This window comes from Nomascus leucogenys, chromosome 10 (genome assembly GCF_006542625.1).
Source record: "Nomascus leucogenys isolate Asia chromosome 10, Asia_NLE_v1, whole genome shotgun sequence".
Lineage (NCBI taxonomy): Eukaryota > Metazoa > Chordata > Mammalia > Primates > Hylobatidae > Nomascus > Nomascus leucogenys.
Window position 1 is genome coordinate 956929 of NC_044390.1, and position 19181 is coordinate 976109.

The 19181-nt window shown below is 46.0% G+C and overlaps 2 protein-coding genes across 4 annotated transcripts in view; one reads left to right on the forward strand and one right to left on the reverse strand.

Annotated features, from left to right (window-relative positions):
- The window catches only part of ZNF776 (zinc finger protein 776), an 81766-nt gene that overhangs the window by 52613 nt on the left and 9972 nt on the right, over window positions 1-19181 (reverse strand). The gene's annotated exons all lie outside the window — the stretch shown is intronic.
- On the forward strand, window positions 100-13712 carry ZNF154 (zinc finger protein 154). 3 transcript variants are annotated; one of them, XM_030819494.1, is made up of 5 exons: window positions 100-790; window positions 4724-4850; window positions 6697-8246; window positions 8342-8499; window positions 11643-13712. In XM_030819494.1, the coding sequence occupies exons 1-3, from the start codon at window positions 758-760 to the stop codon at window positions 7848-7850; spliced, it is 1314 nt and encodes a 437-aa protein (XP_030675354.1). In that variant the 5' UTR covers window positions 100-757; the 3' UTR covers window positions 7851-8246; window positions 8342-8499; window positions 11643-13712. The 3 variants fall into 3 exon arrangements, with proteins under 3 accessions (XP_030675354.1, XP_030675353.1, XP_030675352.1); XM_030819493.1 differs by lacking the exon at window positions 100-790 and having other exon boundaries at window positions 4239-4850; XM_030819492.1 differs by lacking the exon at window positions 100-790 and having other exon boundaries at window positions 4239-4850; window positions 6697-8499.

Here is a 19181-nt window from a genome sequence, read left to right on the forward strand (position 1 = left end):
AAACTTTGTCTTTAAAAAAAAAAAAAAAAAAAAAAAAGGAATAAACTTACATGGTAATGTTTATTAGCTTCCCTACTAGTGGATATATTTCGTGTCTGAATGGCTCTATGGAATGATGTACATATTTGGATTGGCAGCCTTAGGGAGCGTCTGATAATAATTTTAGCCTCTGGGAGCCTGCTGAACTTTATGAAGTGTGAAATAATATTCCCCAAACACTTGGGTGATCAGTTGCAGATGGCACCTCTAATAAGCTGTCTGATTACGACCCATTTAAGAAAGGGCGAAGCCCCTCCACTGCCCTAGGACTTGGATAAGCCATTTATCATCGCCCAGGGCCCTGGAGCTTCGCTTTTACTCCAAGAGGTTGATGCAAAGGGTCCCCGGCACCGACCTCGGGATCTATGAAAACTACATTACCTAGAATGCTCTGCGTTGAACGCCACGCTACTAAGCCAGTAAGCTCAGAAGACCGACTTTGAGAGTCACAAAAAGAAAGGACGGGACTTTTGGGGGTCCTCTTCGCGGCGGCCATTTTGGCTTCTCTGAGGTGTGTTCACCGGATCAGAGATAGCAGAGCACCGGGTTGGGGCCACGAAGGCGTGAGGGGAGTCGTCGTCCCTGCTGCACAAAAGCGTCTAAGCCTTGGCTACGCCGCCCTGGGGGACCCACGTCAGGCCCGGGATAGGGACCGCTGTCCCCGGGTCCCTACCTTGGTCGCCCGCCGCTCCTGGCCCAGCTCTACCCACAGAGTCTAATGGCAGCGGCCACTCTGAGGACGCCAGCTCAGGTGAGTGCTGCGTCTTCCCGGCCTCACACACCTTCCCCCACCCACGTTCTAAAGCCATCAGTGAGGGGCGCCTGCTCGCGTCCCCGCAGCCCAGGGTCGGGGACACTGAGGCCCTCGTGGGTGGGGCCCTGTTTCTGACACTACGTGTGACGAGGTGTGGGAGAGCGTGACAGGCGGAGGAACCGGCGCGTGCAAAGGTTGAGGCGCGACTGAGCCAGGAGAATTCGGAAAGCTGTTTTCTGCAGGGAACGAAGAATATGAGGCGGAGTTACTCCTAGGGTTGTACTGTCATTGTGAGGACGCTAGAAGCCACGGAGAGTTCTAAACAAAGGAGGGACGCCATTTATGTTAGCTTTTTTTTTCTTTGAGACAGAGTTTCGCTCTTATCGCCCAGGCTGGAGTGCAGTGACGCGATCTCGGGTCACTGCAACCTCCGACTCCCGGGTTCAAGCAATTCTCCTGCCTCAGCCTCCCCAGCAGCTGGGATTACAAGCCTGCAGCTGGGATTACAGCGTCCAGCTAATTTTTTGTATTTTTAGTAGAGATGGGATTTCACCATTTTGGCCAGACTGGTCTGGAACTCCTGACCTCAAGTGATCCTCCTGCCTCGGCCTCCCAAAGTGCTGGGATTACAGGCGTGAGCCACCGCGCCCACCCTATGTTAGGGTTTAAAAACTTTTCCAAAGACTGTTCACAGGAAGAGCAGCGATGGGGCGATAAGGACATTGAGATAGTGGGAGGCTGCATCTTTTTTTCATTGCCCTACAGTTGGCAAGAGGTGACAGCACTGAGACCTGAAAGTAAAACAGCCAGCCTGAGTTCAGGGCCAGGCTGAGTTCAGGGCCAGGCAGGGCTACAGGGAGGCTTGAGCCCATCTAGCCTCACCAGGGATGCATTCCTCTTTCCCTGGTTCTCCTAGTTGTAGAAGGGCGTATGGAACTTACATAGGGAAGTGGAGAGTATTCGGTTCCTCAGTAGCCCCTACCCCCATGTTCTTGGGATTGTGGTTTCCTAGTATTCTTAAGTGCTGTTACCCCAATCCTGGGTCTGGTGCCCTGGAGAAATTCCAAGCCCAGGGCTCTAAGTCCATGCCAGGGGTTATACTGAGGTGTTCCCATTTTTGTCAGCCAGTAGAAACTTGTGAAAGGTTATCTCTGGCACTGGTATCAGGAGGCGCAAGTGCTTAGTAAAACTAAGCTGAGATTTTTGAGGAAACCATAGATCTGTTTCCTTTTAGCTGGGAACAAAGAGCAGGGGGAAGGAGTCAGGACTGCAGTGGCTGCCTGAGAAGTTGGGTACCTATTCTGGAGGTAATGAGAGATTTGGGTTAGAAGAGGGAGGTGATCTTACCTAAGTCCTAACAGGGTCCATCCTGTTAGCCTGGAGAGCAGACTGTGGGGTTGAGGGAAGAGGAAAGAAGATCAGAGTGGAAGCTACAGCCAGTCCAGAGTCATTGATTAGGAGACGTGTTGCATTCTGGATGCAAATTTTTAAAGGGAGCTACTAAATTTTCTGATGTAGACAGCGGGGGAGTGAAACAGGATTCAGGGATGACCCCATGGTTCTTCAAATGAGATGGAGAAGTTGATATTAACAGTAATATTCACTGGAGACAACAGGAGCTTTATTTGGTCGTGTAAGAGTTTGAGATGTTTCAGAGACATTAAGTATGTGGCTGAACACCCAGGTCTGGAAATCTGGGGAGTGCTTCAGAATGGAGACATCCAAAATGTGGTGGTCATTGTGTGGACTAAGGTGAGTGAGCTGTGGATTACATTTAGAAGGGTTGATCTTTTTTTTTTTTTTTTTGTGGAGATGGAGTGTCGCTCTTGTTGCCCAGGCTGGAGTGCAATGGCGCGAGCTTAGCTCACCACGACCTCCGCCTCCCAGGTTCAAGCAATTCTCCTGCCTCAGCCTCCCGAGTAGCTGGGATTACAGGCATGTGCCACCACGCCTGGCTAATTTTGTATTTATTTAGTAAAGACAGGGTTTCTCCATGTTGGTCAGGCTAGTCTTGAACTCCCGACCTCAGGTGATCCACCCGCCTCAGCCACCCAGAGTTCTGGGATTACAGGCGTGAGCCACCGCATCTGGACTACAACGGTTAATCTTTAGGCATGGTGGTACAGGTTATTTGGCCAGGAAGGGCAGAGTGGGGGCTAAGGACCAAGCCTTTTGGTTGGATAAGTGGGTGATGTTCTTGGGCTTTCTAAACAGAGGTAAGGGAGGTTAGTGGCTAGGGTGGTAGGGTGTTTGGAGAGGATAGTTGGGCAGGTGGCATACGCTTTCAAGGAAAGAGTGGATGTAAGGTGGATGCAGAGGCATAGGTGTATTTGAGGTAAATGGCTGTCCTTTTTTTCCTTAGTGCTTATTCAGCACTCTGTGGAATCACCAGGATTCTTTGATGACTTTGATGGGGCCTGGGGTGTTTATTCAACCTGGAGGATAAGGCCAGGTGCCGATGTGGTCATCTGTGACAGTCACTTGGCCTGGGGTAGGTGATCAGTGGAGCTAGTTTTTGAGTGTTAAGTGGACAGAGGAAGGTTGTTACTGCTGAGGGGATTGCAAGTGCAGCACAGAAGTGGAATAGGGCCATGGGTATCTGAGATGCACATGTGGTTCTGTGTGGTGTAAGTCTGAGGCAAAGAATGGAGACAGCCAGGGAGCCCTCATAGGATTTGGGGCTGCTACCACTAGTGGATGCCCTGGGAGATCTAGGGTAGTATTAGGTCCATTTGAATTTGTCAAGCATACTCTGGATGCTGTGTGCTAAGTTATGGTGTAAAGTCTAAAATTAAGGCCCAGTATGACATCTGGTGAAATCAGGGTGGCATCAAATGGCCTGAGTACAAGTTTCCCTCCCTACTCTTCTCCCAAACAGACAACCCTTTTAATCAAGGAGACCAGGCACAATTTCTGCCTATCACTTTGTAGCAGATTTCAGCTCCCTACCAAGCCATGGAGTTTTCCAAACAAGCCCACTGTGGGAACCAGGGGGCCGTTGATCCTTTTGTTTTCAAACTGCTTGCATTCCGCAGCTTTTGGTTATTCACTTTTTTTCTGGACTAGACCCCCAAGTGACCCTGTGTGGTACATATCGTCTTCATCTCCCAGGTTCTATGTATGTATGATTAATAAAACTGCTATATCATCTTTTTTTTTTTTTTGAGACGGAGTCTCACTCTGTCGCCCAGACTGGAGTGCAGTTTCACAATCTCAGCTCGCTGTACCCTCCACCTCCTGGGTTCAAGCAATTCTCCTGCCTCAGCCTCCTGAGTAGCTGGGATTACAAGTGTGCGTCACCACACCCGGCTAATTTTTGTATTTTTAGTAGAGATGGGGTTTCACCATATTGGTCAGGCTGGTCTTGAACTCCTGACTCGTGATCCACCCACCTTGGCCTCCCAAAGTGCTGGGATTACAGGCATGAGCCACCGTGCCTGGCTGCTGTATCGTCTTTCTAGTGTCAGGTATTGTGTGTTTGGCCATATCCATAACCCTAGTGTGGCAATCCTGCCTTCGCTAATGGGGTAAAGAGGAAGAGATTAAAACAGTGACATGGGGGGTAAGAGATGCCTATGGTGTGGGCAGTGAGGTGGCAGCCCTGGGCTTGGGGCTGTGGTGTCTGGAGATAGGAGGGATGTGTATTCTGAAGAATGACGTGCATCTGGAAAGGGAGTAAGTGAGAGCTGCAGGGCCCTGCTATTGAGACTTGGATGACCTTGGACATTTCAGGGAGATTTCATGATGGGATAGTATGGATCCTTCCATGCCAGGCCCCCAGCTTAGATGCCTATTTATCCATGTGTTGGTTTCTCCTCTCAGCTGGGGAGCTTGGGAAGAGAATGGGCATGGGGTAAAGATGTGGGGGTATGCATTGTGGGTCCTTGGGATAGGGGCTCTTTGTTGTTTCATCTGTTCCCATTGTGGCAGGGCACTGTGACCTTTGAAGATGTGGCCGTACACTTCTCCTGGGAGGAATGGGGTCTCCTTGATGAGGCTCAAAGATGCCTGTACCGTGATGTGATGCTGGAGAACTTGGCTCTTTTAACCTCTCTAGGTAAGGTTCTTTTACCCATTCCTGTGCCCTGAGCTAGTCTGTGCCCTTCCTCTTTTCCCTATAGGCAGGTCTGTCCTTCTCATGACAAGACTATGGGCTCTGCTTTCAGTTCCCTGCATAGTTCTGTCATTGGTAAGACTAAGGCGTGCATACTGTCTTCTCCTCTCCCTCTCCTTGAGGAGCCCCAGCACCTGTTTCCCCACAGCCTCATAGGGAAGAATTCAGAGTCTACAGTCTTGCAGTCACCCTAGTGCATCCCACCTTGGTTGTCCCCTCCATGTCTGGGTGACTTTTTCCAGATTTGAGGATCCTGTGTGCCCCAGCTACTACTTCCATCCCGTAGCTGGCATTTCATTATGCCTGCCTATGCCAGGGGTTATTGTCACTGACATGGTCACTACTTATGTAGACCATGGACTCTTCTTACAAAGTATTCCTCTGGGCTGGGCGCGGTGGCTCACGCTTGTAATCCCAGCACTTTGGGAGGCCGAGGCGGGCGGATCACGAGGTCAGGAGATCGAGACCACGGTGAAACCCCGTCTCTACTAAAAATACAAAAAATTAGCCGGGCGTGGTGGCGGGCGCCTGTAGTCCCAGCTACTCGGAGAGGCTGAGGCAGGAGAATGGCGTGAACCCGGGAGGTGGAGCTTGCAGTGAGCCGAGATCGTGCCACTGCACTCCAGCCTGGGTGAAAGAGCAAGACTCCGTCTCAAAAAAAAAAAAAAAAAAACAAAGTATTCCTCTGAAATTTTCTTTGTAGTATTTGTGTGTGTGTGTGTTTCTTGTGGGTTGTCATGTGCTGAGTTTTTTGTGGGACAGTGCAGGCTGCTCTTCTGTTCTTTCTTCCCTTAGTACTTACATTATCCAGATGCTGTATCAGAGCAGCAACCTATTTTGTTTGGTGAGCATTTTGGTGCCAATGCCAGTGGTCGCAGCTCACTTCCGGTTTCCCTTCACCATTCTTGACATTTTGCTGACATGTTGGCTCTACTACTTGTCACTTCTGCTCTTAACACCCAGCCTGGGGCTAATCCTCACATCTCTGGAATCCATATCTTATCTGTTTTTCTCACTGCTACATCTGCAGTTCTTTCTAATGTTAGCGTCTACATAGTGTGTCATGAGGTATTAACATACTCTTTTTTTTTGAGACGGAGTCTCACTCTGTCACCCAGGCTGGAGTACAGTGGCGTGATCTCGGCTTACTGCAACCTCTGCCTCCCAGGTTCAAGCGATTCTCCTGCCTCAGCCTCCTGAGTAGCTGGGATTACCGGCGCCTGCCACTGCACCTGGCTAATTTTTGTATTTCTTTAGAGATGGGGTTTCACCATCTTGGCCAGGCTGGTCTTGAACTCCTGACCTCGTGATCCACCCGCCTTGGCCTCCCAAAGTGCTGGGATTACAGGCGTGAGCTACTGCACCCGGCCCATTCTTGTAATCTTTATATCCTAGAATTGCTAACAGCCTCATCTGCAACCTGAACCCAACTCTACTGTCATGCAAACAATCCCATGGACTTGTTCCTGGGTTTGTCATACACACACTTGTTTAGGGGCTGCCCCCTCCCACCATAGTTAATGTGCACTTCACTAGCATTTCTTGCTTTTAGGTTTTTGGCATAGAGTGGTGGATGAGGAGGCACCTTCTGAGCAGAGCATTTCTTTAGAAGGAGTGACCCAGCTCAGGACTTCTAAGGCAGATCTTTCTCCCTAGAAGGCCCACCCCTGTGAGACATGTAGCCTGGTCTTGAGAGACATTTTGCTCTTGGCTGGGCCCTAGGGGACACATCATAGGCAGAAATTATATAGCGGTGGGGCATGTGGGAAATAATTGTATTTCATTGCAGATGTTCATCACCAGAAGCAGCACCTTGGAGAAAAACATTTCAGAAGCAATGTGGGCAGAGCCTTGTTTGTGAAGACCTGCACATTCCATGTGTCAGAGGAGCCTTCCACCTGCAGAGAAGTTGGGAAGGACTTCCTGGCCAAGTTGGGATTTCTCCATCAACAGGCCGTTCACACTGGGGAGCAATCAAATAGCAGAAGCGATGGTGGGGCCATCAGTCACAGAGGAAAAACTCATTACAACTGTGGAGAACACACAAAAGCATTCAGCCGTAAACACACACTTGTTCAGCAGCAGAGAACCCTCACTACAGAAAGATGTTACATATGCAGTGAATGTGGGAAATCCTTTAGCAAAAGCTACAGCCTCAATGACCATTGGAGAGTTCACACTGGAGAAAAGCCTTATGAATGTCGAGAGTGTGGGAAGTCCTTTAGGCAAAGCTCTAGTCTCATTCAGCACCGGAGAGTTCACACTGCAGTACGACCTCATGAATGTGATGAATGTGGAAAATTATTTAGCAACAAGTCTAACCTCATTAAACATCGGAGAGTTCACACTGGGGAAAGGCCATATGAGTGCAGTGAATGTGGGAAATCCTTTAGCCAAAGGTCTGCACTCCTTCAACATCGGGGAGTTCACACTGGGGAGAGGCCTTATGAGTGCAGTGAATGTGGGAAGTTTTTTACATATCATTCCAGCCTCATAAAGCACCAGAAAGTTCATAGTGGATCCAGGCCTTATGAGTGCAGCGAATGTGGGAAGTCATTTAGCCAAAACTCTAGCCTCATTGAACACCATAGGGTTCACACTGGAGAAAGACCTTATAAATGCAGCGAATGTGGGAAATCCTTTAGCCAAAGGTCTGCACTCCTTCAACATCGGGGAGTTCACACTGGGGAAAGGCCATATGAGTGCAGTGAATGTGGGAAGTTCTTTCCCTACAGCTCCAGTCTCCGAAAACACCAGAGAGTTCACACTGGATCAAGACCCTATGAGTGCAGTGAATGTGGGAAATCCTTTACTCAAAATTCCGGCCTCATTAAGCACAGGAGGGTTCACACTGGGGAGAAGCCTTATGAGTGCACAGAATGTGGGAAATCCTTTAGCCATAACTCCAGCCTTATTAAACATCAGAGAATTCATAGTCGATAAAAGCCTTATGAGTGGCAATGTGGAAAATCTGTTAGCACCCTGGAGAAAGTCCTTGAGAACACAGTGAATGTCAGAAAGCTTCAGCTGAAGGCCATATCTCATTGAGTGCCACACAGTTCACAAGGGAAAGACACTTTTGATATGTAGGGATGTCCGGTTGATATAACAGCTCTGAAGGAGATCCCTTATGAGGGTGGCATCAGCCTGAATTGAACATCCTATATCTGAACATCTCCATAAATTCCAGGTATGTGCGAACTGCATTGCACCCTTTGCCCTGCCCAGGGCCCATGTCAGATTTATGTCTCTGCTGATACTATAGTGGAAGCCATTTTACCTCTACTGCCTGGCAGGTGACCACCAGTATGCACCACTCACCCATCCCAGTGTATTCAGGTAAGTGAACCTTGGTGTTCTCCTGTTCATGGGAGGAATTTGTAAATAGCCTAGGCATTTATTCCTTTTTTTTTTTTTCCTTTCTGATGAGTTAGGCCATGGACCTGACCCAGTTTGGCCCAGAGGACTCTGCTGGTGACCTGAAAAGAGGGACTACATATTTCAGGATATTGTTGGTCTCACATGACTCTTGATAGAGTTTGCCAGCCTTCAAATCAACAACTGTGGGAACCACCTGCCTCTTATTGCATTGGTTTGTACAATAATAAAGGCCTTATTAATCTTGGGGGTTCTATATGTATGGGTTGGTTTGAAAACAGTTGGGTTCTGCTAACATGAAGGGGTGAATAACTTTTTTTGGAGATCCCAAACATTGTGTAGCTCAACAGGGACAGGGACAGTAGGATGGCAGAATATAGCTCTCTCTCTAGTTTGAGCCTAGTTTTCATTGCTATTCAAGGCCTCTGAGAAAAAACTACAGGGTATTGTCCTAATTTATATCCTGGATGCCACAGGGGTCAGCCTGAGGAGGCAGCAGTTACTTGACATCCTTTGGTCCTTCTGAAAGCAACACGAAATTGTTCTCTTGTTCACAAGGAATATTGCATCGTGTTCAGTGCCAGTGGGGGAAATCTGTTCCCCAGGTCCTGTATGCCTTGATATCCTGAATTCCATAGGGTAGCACCACAGGTGGTAAGATTATAGTAGGAATTATAATTGTTATAGAAGTACTGGATTGATAGAGAGTAGAAAACTGCAATAACACTGCAATAAATAGAATGTGCCCCTTTTACAGAGGTTTCCATGATGTTCGTTATTATGGCTCTTAAGGATGAGCAGGTACAGAAATTCCCAGGACCTACAGAATTGTGTATCTTGTGTAGCTGAGGTCATTGTCAGAAATTTTATGGAATCCTGTAGCCTCTGGGATGTTCACTTCAAGGTCATTGCTATGCAGGCAGGAAAACAAGGACAGAGAAGGGAGGTCTAGGCCATTGATATAGGCTTTGTGATCCAGCCAACATTTCTGTTGAGTCAGGTGGAAATGGCCTTCACTGTTCACTTGTATTTGCGATCACTGAGGCAAAATCCTCTCCCAGGACATGAGGAGAGAGACGGTGGAATCAACATAGGGTTGTCAAACCTGATTTTCCAAAAACAATAGGAAATTCAGACTTTTATTTTGAACCATATTTTGTTAGGTTGGTGCAAAAGTAACTGTGGTTTTGAACCATGATTTATTTTATTTTTTTTTTTGAGTCAGAGTCTTGCTCTGTCGCCCAGGCTGGAGGGCAATGGCACTATCTCAGCTCATTGCAACCTCCGCCTCCCAGGTTCAAGCGATTCTCCTGCCTCAGCCTCCCAAGTAGCTGGGATTACAGGCACCTGCCACCACACCCAGCTGATTTTTGCATTTTTAGTAGACATGGGGTTTCACCATGTTGGCCAGGCTGGTCTCGAACTCCTGACTTCATTTGATCAACCCACCTTGGCCTCCCAAAGTGCTGGGATTTACAGGCATGAGCCACTGTGCCCAGCCAAGCTTTTTCACTGTTCCAATTTCCTTCAAATGCTGAACAACCATGGAATGGTTGACGTTGAGTTCTTAGGCAACTTCTCATGTAGTTGTAAGAGGATCAGCTTCTAAAATTGCTCTCAATTGGTCACTGTCAATTTCCAGTGGCTGGCCACTACACTCCTTCTCCTCAAGGCTCTTGTCTCCTTTCCAAAACTTCTTGAACCACCACTGCACTGTACATTCGTTAGCAGTTCCTGGGCCAAATGTGTTTATATTGTGAGTTGTCTCTGCTGCTTTACGACCCATTGTGAGCTCAAGTAAGAAAATCTCAGCCGGACGCGGTGGCTCACGCCTCTAATCCCAGCACTTTGGGAGGCTGCGGTAGGTGGATCACAAGGTCAGGAGTTAGAGACCAGCCTGGCCAACATATTGAAACCTCGTCTCTACTAAAAATACAAAAATTAGCCGGGCGTGGTGGCATGTGCCTGTAGTCCCAGCTACTTGAGAGGCTGAGGCAGGAGAATCACTTGAACCCGGGAGGCAGAAGTCACAGCGAGCCAAGATCATGCCACTGCACTCCAGCCTGGACGACAGACAGAGCAAGACTCCATCCCAAAAAAAAAAAAGAGGCCGGACACGGTGGCTCACACCTGTAATCCCAGCACTTTGGGAGGCTGAGGTGGGTGGATCACGAGGTCAGGAGTTTGAGACCAGCCTGGCCAACATGGTGAAACCCTGTCTCTACTAAAAATACAAAAATTAGCTGGGCATAGTGGCATGCACCTGTAATCCCAGCTACTGAGGAGCCTGAGGCACGAGAATTGTTTGAACCCCGGGAGATGGAGGTTGCAGTGAGCCAAGATCATGTCACTGCATTCCAGCCTGGGCAACAGAGCAAGACTCTGTCTCAAAAAAATCGCTGAAATTTGAGTTTTGTCTAACATTTCCATAGTCTAAAATAAACATAAACAGCAAGTAGTAAGTCAGCAAAAAAAACATAAAGCGAGAAATGCCTACTAAAATGATGTATAACCACATTTATTTAAGAATGTTTTCCAATATAAAATGGCAAAGTCCAACATGCAAAACCAGCAATTACTTTTGCACTAACCTAATAACTTTCATAAGAATAAATGGTACATATTTAAACTATATAATTTGATCAGCTTTGATATTCATATTAACCTGTAATTGCTCCCACCATGCCAATTTTGAAACTGCCAACATGTTACTGAATGTAGAATTGGGAAAAGTTGCTGATAGCATCCTAATATATTCTATTTCTACCATACTGATACAGTGGCCACGAATAACCTCAAGAATGTAGAAAATAAAATGTAATGAAATGATTAGGAAGAAGTTGTTTCTTCACAATCATGACAATGAACCTGTCATTCCACAAGTTACCTCATTGTCCTTTAATAATTACCTGCCTATAGGCAACTATTGATTTACTTTCCATTATAATATGTTAGTTTTCATTTGCTAGAATTTTATATGATTGAAACTATAACGTATTTAGTCTTTTTTAATCCCTGGGTATATTCATGTATTTATTTTGAGATTCATCATTATACCTCTATGAGTAGTTTCTTTTTTTTATATTGCTGAGAAGTATGATGTTCTGTGGATATACCAGTATTCGTTTATTCATTCACTCATTTGTTATGGATATTTTGAGTAGTTTTTAAAAGTAGTTTGAGGTATAATGGAACTTAAACTGCTTATATTTAAAATGCATATTTCTATATTTTCATACATGCTTATACCCTGGAACCAAGTTTCCGTCTGTCTTTTTGGTTCATTCTCAACATATAAAATTAATTTTCATTGTGTAAAATTACTGGTACAATGACATATTTTGTCTCCTGTTACAGCTGTGTTCAATTACAAAAAAAGATGGAAAAGACTGTTATGAAGCCAGATGAACCTTTCTCCAGTCTTCCTTCACTATTTTTTTTCCTTCACCATTTATCATTTCATAGTCATTTATGTTTCATCGGTCCTCATGTGTACTAGTGGGTTATTTTACTTATAATCCCAGACATCATATCATTTAATGCATAGCCTCTTCAGAATGCAATTTTAAAATGTAAAGGCTCTTTTATAACCCCCCCAAAAAATCACACAAATATATTTTAAAATGTAAATATTTTATCGCTTCTGTTTTCTCAGTTGTCTAAAACAATGCGTTTCTTAAGGAAGATCATTTGTATTCAGGATCCAAATGTATATATAATAGCTTTCAGGAGTTGTATCTCATAAGTCTGTAACCTACAGGTTCCATTTACCTTTGTTTTCTTATTTCTTGAAGTTGCTGAGTCTTTTTTTATTAGAATTTGCTGTATTCTAGATTTGGCTTATTGAATCTCTGACACTGTTTAACTTGTACACTAGATGTTGATGAAATCGGTGATTGAGATTTTGTCTCAGCAGACAGGTGTGTGAGGGCAACAGTGAAATAAATACGAAACCTTTCCCAACCCAGAAATCCTCTCCACGAAGGTAGAGACAGAGTTTTGTTAAGCATTAAACCAGAATGTGATGCACATCACAGACAATCCACTAAGAAATTGCAAGGTAAGAAAAAAGCCTCACTCCTTCATATGGCCTAGCAGATGTAGTCCATTACATACATGTTTTCAAGATAAACAACAAGAAGTCCTCAAACACGAATTTGACAGCATCATTTGTCACACATAGTTCATCCTAACAGGTGATGCTCTATTACCTTACTGGCTTTACCTAGAGAAAAAACAAACTTATCATATCTTTATGACAGAGGATAATGAGGGAAGCTGCCTTGGGGCTGCTGGATGATACATCAGGCAAGGACAGTGCGAACTTCCAGCAAGGCAGCTCTAGTTGGAGCCCTGATTTCTTTCCAAGGTGAGGAGAGGGTGATGATAGTACCCTTGGGAAGGGGAGTGAAAGGTGCTGAGGGACTGTGGTATTTATAGCTGAAGGGTTTCCTGGGGGCTGCGGGTCTCTTGTCTTTGCCACTCTGCCTCAACACTGAAACTGTCCATTCCCTACTTGGAGGCTGCACCCAAAACCTCCCTCTGCTTTCATGCTCTGGCCTCCCCCTGCAGGCTACCACCCTGGGTCTTGGTGCTTGCAGCACTTCCAGTGCCTGGCTGCCCCAGGCCCTCTGCTGCCTGGGTTTAGTCCCTCCTCTGCCACTGCCCAACATCAGGACTCTGCCGGTTTTGCAGCCTCTTGGTACCTCAGTTTTATGTTTGTGGAATATGGGTGCTCACAGTACTCTCTGGGATCCTGGCAAAAGGTGTGGTAGGCACGTGGTAAGCAGGGCCGAGCACTATCCCCAGCACCTAGTGAGTTGATGCCTTATCATTTATCTGATCCAGGCAGGTCTTAAGGTACAAGAGAAAGAGAAATGGGGCTTCTTAGAACCCCCTGACCCCACAGCTTCTACTTGGATGGAATTTCTGGAAGAAGCACTGGCTGCAGAGTCCAAAGACCTCACTGTGAATTTCTGAAGGACTCCTTCCCAAGGAAGTGACCTTGAGAAAGTCCCAAACAACCCCTGTCAAGGACTTGACTGACAACAGCTTCTCTAATGTTTGTCTCCCTTTCCAATTTAAGAACAAATGGATGAAATCAAGTATGTGTCCCTAACCAATCACAGAGTAGGCCCTATTTGTAGTTAGCCTGCCTTCAGCTTCCTCAGGCCCACAGACTCCAATTAGGCACATCTAAAGCCTTCCCTTTTTTCTACTCTGAAGAATTCCAGCTGGGCGGCGCGGTGGCTCACACCAGGGACGGGCTGAGTGGGCTGGGGCTGGGCTGGGTTAGTGACTAGAGACCTTGGCCCTGCCTGCTCTCTTTCCCCTCCCCTTCCCTCCCTTCCTGTGTGATGGTCAGTGTCTGCCCCTCTTTGAACCTCAGTGGTTGATTAGAATAAAACGAAGGGAAAAGGAGGCTGGGCTCGGTGGCTAACGCCTGTAATCCCAGCACTTTGGGAGGCCCAGGCGGGCGGATCACCTGAGGTCAGGAGTTTTGAGACCAGCCTGAACAACATGGAGAAACCCCATCTCTACTAAAAATACAAAATTAGTCGGGTGTGGTGACACATGCCTGTGATCCCAGCTACTCGGGAGGCTGAGGCAGGAGAATCGCTTGAACCTGGGAGTTGGAGGTTGCAGTGAGCTGAGATAGTGCCACTGCACTCCAGCCTGGGCAACAAGAAACTCCGTCTCCAAAAAAAAAAAAAAGGAATTCTGGCTGGGCACAGTGGCTCACACCTGTAATCTCAGCACTTCGGGAGGCCAAGGAGGGTAGATCACTTGAGGCCTGAAGTTTGAGACCAGCCTGGCCAACATGGTGAAACCCTGTCTCAACTAAAAATACAAAAATTAGCCAGGCATGGTGTTGTGCGCCTGTAGTGCCAACTGCTCAGGAAGCTGAGACGAGAATGGTTTGCACACTTCCCTGGATGCTGACAATCAAGACTACTACTTTCTTTTTTTTTTTTTTTTTTTTTGAGTTGGAGTCTCCCTCTGTCACCCAGGCTGGAGTGCAATGGCGCGATTTCGGCTCACTGCAACCTCCGCCTCCCGGGTTTAAGCGATTCTCCTGCCTCAGCCTCCAGAGTGGCTGAGATTACAGGCGCGCGCCACCACGCCCAGCTCATTTTTGTAGTTTTAGTAGAGATAGGGTTTCACCATGTTGGTCAGGCTGGTCTTGAACTCTCAACCTCAGGTGATCCGCCCACCTCGGCCTCCCAAAGTGCTGGGATTACAGGCATGAGTCACCGCGCCTGGCCAAGACTACTGTTTTCATGTGGAGCTAATATTGACCCGCCTCCTAAGGATTACCTCATTACTTATTCCTCCTTGCCCCCAAAAAGAGTAGAGAGGAATGACCATTCCTGTCTCTCAATGTATCTGCAGTTCAGAGAGGGCAAGCAACATCCATACACGACCACAGCTGCCAAGTGTGGGAAAATATTTTAAATAGCCCATTTTCAAGGCATGATAAATCTAAGTACTGGCAGCCAGCCTGCAAATGTAACAAACCGCATGGCTCATGCATCTAGAAGGTCACAATAGGTACACAGAATGTAGAGAAGGGGTCAGGCCATAAAAGGGAAGAACATTTCATTATTGGAAATCAAAACTTAAGCAGGGAAGGGGACTGGGGTTTAACCTTATAAGGGGGATAATGAAACTTAGATGACATCTGGGAAGACTGTAACCTCATAGTAGTGGACCAATGAGTAACTGGGAGGAGGGACTTGCGAGTGAGGAGATAAATAACCTGTTGTGACTACCCTAGATGTGCCTGCCTACACCAGACCCCTGATCTTGCAAGACTGTTATTGAAAGTCTCACTTTCGCTGTTCTTCGTGCCTTTTAGTCCATTCTTTGGGTATGGATAGGTGTTTCTCACACAAGCAGCTGAAGTCTACACTGAACTGGGTTGGCTTGCTTTGGTCCCTTTATTCCTCTGACTGGAAATGCAGGAGACTCTGGGCAGATTCCTCTCTGCCAAGTCTGGTAAGCCCAGAACATGAGTAACCACACTGGGACACTGCCACCTGGGGCCTGAAGTCCTTCTCCACAAACTTGCTTCCTATGGTCAGCATTGCCACTGCCTGAACACCTCCAACAGGGTCCCTGGTGTCACTCCAAACACATCACTCTCTCACAACCACATGCAATGATTCATTCGTAGGGTCCTTTCGGTCTTCCATCTAAACACCACCATAGGATGCTTCCTCCACACCATACTAAACTGTCAGTTATCAGTCACTACTGCAGACATTGGGAGAGAAGATGAAGAACTGAGAATGTCCAGCGTGACCATCGCGTGTCTCTGTACCCATGGCTTTCGCCTCCCAACCCCTCTAGCAGGTGTCCTTAGTCCCAACTGCTCCTCCCCAGCCCTGTGTAAAATCAATGACTGACAATGAGTACTAATCCCCAACAGCGTTCCTTCTCCCACCTGTACTTGACCAACTACTTCTGAAACTGGCTGAATCTGGGCTGAGCCCTCCTATAAAGCTAATAAACATCCTATTCTGCCTAGGTCAAACCTGCTCACACATGTGTATTTCCAGGTTGTGCTGGGGTATGAACCAGTTCCCTCATCAGTACATCATCTAGTATGCAGTGATGGGTGTAGGGAGTAGTATTATCACATCAGGTTGTGCCTGCCTCATCACAATTGGCCCACAGAGACAGTGCAATTGTGTTTGTGGCCCACACATCAGATTTTTTTTTTTTTTTTTTGAGACGGAGTCTTGCTCTGTTGCCCAGGCTGGAGTACAGTGGCGCGATCTTGGATCATTGTAGCCTCCGCCTCCTAGGTTCAAGCAATTCTCCTGCCTCAGCCTCCTGAGTAGCTGGGATTTCAGGTGCGTACCACCACACCCGGCTAATTTTCCTATTTTTAGTAGAGATGGGGTTTCACCATGTTGGCCAGGCTGGTCTCAAACTCCTGACCTTGTAATCTGTCCGCCTTGGCCTCCCAATGTGCTGGGACTACAGGCGTGAGCCCCGCACCTGGCCCCACACATCAGATTTTTGGGTATCCCTAGCACATGTCTGTCCCACGAATCTCTGTGGAGACTGCTATGGTGTGTATCTCCATCCTGTCTCACAGGTTCCTTGCATGTTTTGCACATGCCTGCGCGTGTATGTGTTTCAGGTTTGTCATACATCTTTTCTGTTGTGGATGTGGCATACACAAATGGCTCCAGGCTGTGCTAGGGGGTGTCAGTTTCCTACATCTGTCAGTGTATGCCACAGATGTATGTGTATTTTGCTAGGATGTGCTGTCACCACTGCACACGTGTCTCACAACCAGCACACACGATACCTGTAATGTTTATTTCCAGGCTGCTTATGTTGTGGTAGCAAAAGACACACTGTGTTTCCACGTTTGTCACCAACATAAACCTGTCCATTTGGAACAGATCTTAATCACTCACTCCATCAATATCTAGTATACAGGAAATACTGGGAAATGGGAGGCGGAGTGAGCGGTGAACACATTGAACAGAATCTGAGATTTAATAAGCCAAATCAACAATGTGGGATGTTCTAATGGACAAGCAGTTTAGCAACGTTACATAAATATTAAAGAAGTAAGCAATACATATAGGTTAATAAACTCAAAGACACACCTACTAAACATCAAATATATTTTGTATGCTGATAGCAATCTGTCTTAAATAAGCAGCAGTTGATACAATTCAGTACTGTATATAAAACATTTATAATTTTGTACACATACACATTTTTATTTTGTATATTAATCTTATAGTTAGGAAAGGGTCTTTAAATTTTAGAAATGCAATCTGAAGACTTTATGCCTTTAACGAAAGATCTGTGATTATAAATCCACATGGGGACAGATGAAACAAGAACCATGAATTGCTTGATAGCTTATGCTAAAAATAAAAAAAAATAAAAAAAATAATGACCACAAAATGATAAATCCACCACTGCACTCCAGCCTGGGTGAAAGAACGAGACCCTGTCTCAAAAAAAAAAGATAAATGATAGAAGACTGGGAAAGAGTTCATCAGGTTTTATAAAGGGTTCATCAGGTTTTATAATGAGGTCTTCCATTTATGGACATATTTGTAAATAGCCCCTACAAAAGGCAGAATATGTCCTTCTATCAGTAATTTATACGTTGCAAAGGATAAATTGAAAAGGGCTGGAAGAAATATTTGGTTTTGGGAATGTAAGATGCATAAAAATATCAAAATATATATTTTAAAAATATACAACTGAATCCCTTCTAAGGTGAAGGATAAAAACCCATACAATTTAAGTCCACTATATCTCAATGAAACTGTTTAAAAAACAAATATTTAAAACTTGCCACTTCCTGATCATTTTACTGTCTTATTGTCATCTTTATTCTTCTGGCTATCTGTGGATACTCATCATCAGTGTATTGGAAACAGAATACAAAGGTGTGTTACCAGAAATTCTTCCCAACTCCAGGTTCAGTGACATCAATATGGCAGTTTGAAATTGACCACGGTGGCCGGGTGCGGTGGCTCATACCTGTAATCCCAGCACTTTGGGAGGCCAAGGCGGAAGGATCACAAGGTCAGGAGTTCGAGACCAGCCTGGCCAATATGGTGAAACTCTGTTTCTACTAAAAATGTAAAAATTAGCCGGGCACGGTGGTGGGCGCCTGTAGTCCCAGCTACTCAGGAGGCTGGGGCAGGAGAATCACTTGAACCTGGGAGGCAGAGCTTGCAGTGAGCCGAGATTACGCCACTGCCCTCCAGCCTGGGTGACAGAGCGAGACTCTGTCTCAAAACAAAACAAAACAAAAAACAAATTGACCACAGCTGGGGCCGGAGAGTAGGGTAACCTTGGCCTTATGGATCCATGGCCTGAGAGGGGGTAAGAGGATTGGGGGTGAGTATGGGTAGGGTCACAGAAAGGAGGGAGGAGTGATGGCTGAAAGCAACAGTGCAACTGTATGCTTGGCTGAGGAGTGCTATTGTTGAAAGAGGGCATGAACAAACAAAAACTTTACCAAAGTGACCTCTTGTTCACGCTGCCCACAGGTCACTCCAAAACTCCTGTTTTTCACTTTGTATAGATAGGCCTTCCAGGACTGTAGGACACACTTGAACGCCAGTGTTGGGACTGGGCTTCTTTACTTCCCTCCTTTATGTAGCTTGCATAAATGGGCCTCTTACACTATGATCTTCCTAGGAACTGGGACCACAGTAGTGAATAGGAAAAAAGGCCTTGGCTTTCTCAAAGCTTAGACTCTAGTAGAGAAGATAGGAGATTTAATAAGCAGTTTTAATAAGATGCTAACACTAAGTAGGCACTCAGTAAATGTCTGCTTAATGAAACCAAAAGTATTGCTGTACATATATCTATATGTATATAGTTCTAACTTTATAACCATGGCCTATCTAAAATCACCAAATAAGGATAGACCAAAAATCAAAAAGAATATTGACTATAACATAAGCATTTACATCAAGGAAATTGGCAAAGACTACAAACTTAGTTTTAATTTAATACATTATTGAATGCTTAGACTTAAGAAGTGACAGAGAACATGTTAATGCAGATTAAAAATAAAAAATGTATGGGGAATATAGGCATTATATTGTGCACAAAAAACTGAGGAAAAGGCCAGGTGAAGTGGCTCATGCTCTGTAATCCCAGCACTTTGGGCGGCAGAGGTGGGAAAAATGCTTAAGGCCAGGAATTAAAAGACTAGCCTGGGAGACCCCGTCTGTGCACACACACACACATACACAGATGCATGCAAATTCTGGAATGGGTGGTGAGGAATTTTTAAAAGAAAATTAAAAAATAGGGCCAGGCACAGTGGTTCACACCTGTAATCCCAACACTTTGGGAGGCCCAGGTGTTTGCCCGGCCAACATGGCAAAACCCTGT

What these genes read in the sequence shown, in the direction of transcription:
- ZNF154 (XM_030819492.1), top strand. Translation starts at nt 4,580, where the DNA reads ATGCCTATTTATCCATGTGTTGGTTTCTCCTCTCAGCTGGGGAGCTTG. An exon ending in GGCTCTTTTAACCTCTCTAG is followed by an intron (nt 4,851 to 6,696) that starts GTAAGGTTCTTT and finishes ATTTCATTGCAG; the next exon opens with ATGTTCATCACCAGAAGCAG.